The following is a 2,393-nucleotide window of genomic DNA, read 5'->3' as shown; positions in this document are numbered from 1 at the left end:
GGCAGCTCTCCCCGGGGGTCCGGCAATAGGAGTCAGCCCCCAGGCAGGGGCAGGGGCTGGGGTCTCCTCTCCAGGCACTGCCAGTCACCCAACTAGCGTCCCTCCGGCTCTCACCACCGCTCGGCATGGGCAGCTTCTGTCCCTTGCACCAACGGGGCACGCAGTGGGTCTTGCCATGGGCAGTGGCAGTGCTGGGCCAGCCACAGCCACATCATCCCTAGCTCCAGGTGTCCCCGCTGTAATGGGGACAAGCAAACCACCATCAAACAACAGCACTGCTCCCAGGCAGGCTGTGGAAGTGTCCAGAGTGGCTCTGGACAGCATCCCTGGAGAGCCAGTCCTGGGAACAGCTGTCCCCATGCAAGAGGGCACTGCAGCCGAGCCACCCATGGGTGCTGCTGGCGCACTGAGAAGTGCCCCCCCAGCACAAGGTGGAGGTCTGTTCCCACCAGTGGCGCGTGTCCCGGCTGCTCAACCAGTGCCAGGGACAAAAGCATCTTCCTCAGTCACTGGCAAATTGACTGATGCCAATGAGTTGGTGCAGCTGGGCGATGCTGTCACTGCAGAGGGGACGCCGGGGACAGCGTGGACCACAGTGCCATCGCTCCCCCAGGACAAGCACAGCACAAGGATGTCATCCCCCAACATCAGCAAGAGCTCTGTTGAGCCACACGCAACCACCATGCTCCCATCCCAGGAGGTCACACCAGGGCTGGATGAGGCCACCTCACCTCCAGCCACAGCAGCCAGCATCTCTCGGGATACAGGCAGCTCTGTGAAGCTGGCAGCAGCCTCAGCCAGCCCTGCCACTGCCCTCCCCGGGGTCCCCCACCCCACAGCCACAGAGGGTGTCAGGATGGTGGCCCCACCGCCTGCAGACCCCCCAAGCACATCCTCAGTAAAGGTTACCTTTTCTTCTGCCACCGTTGGCATCGGCGAGGCTACAGAGCCAGGGACACGTGCCTTATCCAATGCTGACCACAACGCCTTGCAGGACCCCCCTGCACCCCCTGCTCAGATGCCTCCAGACCTTTCACCCCAGCTCCCCGCTGGTGCTGTGCCGGGCACAGGAGAGACGCTTCGCCCCAGCCGCAGCATGGCCCCCGGCACTGCTGGAGATGGGCTGCCTGGAGCCAATGCCGTCACCCACCCCCAGGCCACTGCACTAGCTCCAGGCACACCAGCTATGGCGATGGATGTCATTGCTGCAGAGCACGTCCCCGGTCTGTCATTCCCAGCTCTGGGAAGCACCAGCGCTGAGCTGGTGTCCGTCAGGAGTGAGTCCAGCACCAGAGCCACAGCAGGCACCACTTCCCTGGAGACCAAGGCCAGCTCAGTGGGGCTCAGCATGAGGCTGTCGCCCAGTGCAGCTCCTGATGGCCCTGGTGGTCCCTCTCTGGGGCCCTTTGCACATTCGACGGGGCCTCTGCTCCCCCAGACCCCCTCAGCAGGCCCTGGGGCCACCACAGCAGAGATGGCTGCAGGCGGATCCCCTCCAGCCAGCCCCAGCATGGCCACATCCTTGTCCCTCACGAGTGGCGGTGGAGCAAAGCCAGACGGGGCCCCTCGAGCTGCTGCTGCACCAACATCTTCCCTCGGCGTGTATGGCATCGGGACTGGGCCAGCTGCCCATCCATCCTCCCTCATTAGCAACACTCCAATTAGTGAAGCAGGGATGGGAACAGCATCGTTGGCCAGTGGCAACGCCACCACAATGCTGTGGGACACTGGAGCCACCCTGGCTGTGTCTGATGCATCTCCCTGACACAGCCAGCCTGGTCCCATTGCGGGCTCAGCACCCCCGGGAACTGGTGTCACCCTTGGACCTGCACCAGCCCCACCGCTCTGGACTGGGCTCCAACGTGGGGCAGCTCTGGGGGCAGAGACGTGGTCACCCAGCGCTGCACCAGGTACAGGCACGGCTGTGCCAGGCACCCCAGGGGTACCCAGAGCAGCCAGCGTCCCCGTGGCATCGCGAGCAGGCACCCCCCCTCTCCTGGAAGGCAGTGCCACTGCAGGGATGGCTCTAGGGGTGTCCCCATTCAGCATCCCCCAAGAGACAGCAGCAGGCATGTCCCCACTGTCCCCGGCCACCCCACCGCCAGCAATGGGTGCTTCAGGTGACCTCCGCCACAATGGCAGCGCTGCGGGGCGAGCGGTGGGGACGGCGCCCCTGGAGGTGGGCACAGAGGAGAACCCAGGTGCCAGTGCAGCAGGGCCAGCTCCCAGCCATGCGATCATCACTGCCAGGCTATCACCAGAGCCGCCCGCCCAAGGGACTGATGCTCCCGAAACCAGGCCCCCAGTGGATCTGCGTCTTGTGGCTCCCAGGGGTGGGCGCTCAGCCCCTCCAGCCGTGGCTACCCCCCGCCCCGCACCGGCCCCGGGCAACA

At 65.3% G+C, this 2,393-nt stretch overlaps 1 protein-coding gene across 1 annotated transcript; it reads left to right on the top strand.

Moving 5' to 3' along the window:
• Nucleotides 1–682: 682 nt before the first annotated feature.
• Nucleotides 683–1,765, top strand: LOC103916591 (early nodulin-like protein 2). The gene has a single exon (XM_009323599.1). The coding sequence runs from the start codon at nt 683–685 to the stop codon at nt 1,763–1,765; it is 1,083 nt and encodes a 360-aa protein (XP_009321874.1).
• The last annotated feature ends 628 nt before the right edge of the window (nt 1,766–2,393 follow it).

Source organism: Pygoscelis adeliae, unplaced genomic scaffold (genome assembly GCF_000699105.1).
Source record: "Pygoscelis adeliae isolate BGI_AS28 unplaced genomic scaffold, ASM69910v1 Scaffold245, whole genome shotgun sequence".
NCBI classification, from domain to species: Eukaryota; Metazoa; Chordata; class Aves; order Sphenisciformes; family Spheniscidae; genus Pygoscelis; species Pygoscelis adeliae.
The sequence above is the reverse complement of the archived record's forward strand: the minus strand, read 5'-3'. Positions and strand labels throughout refer to the sequence as shown.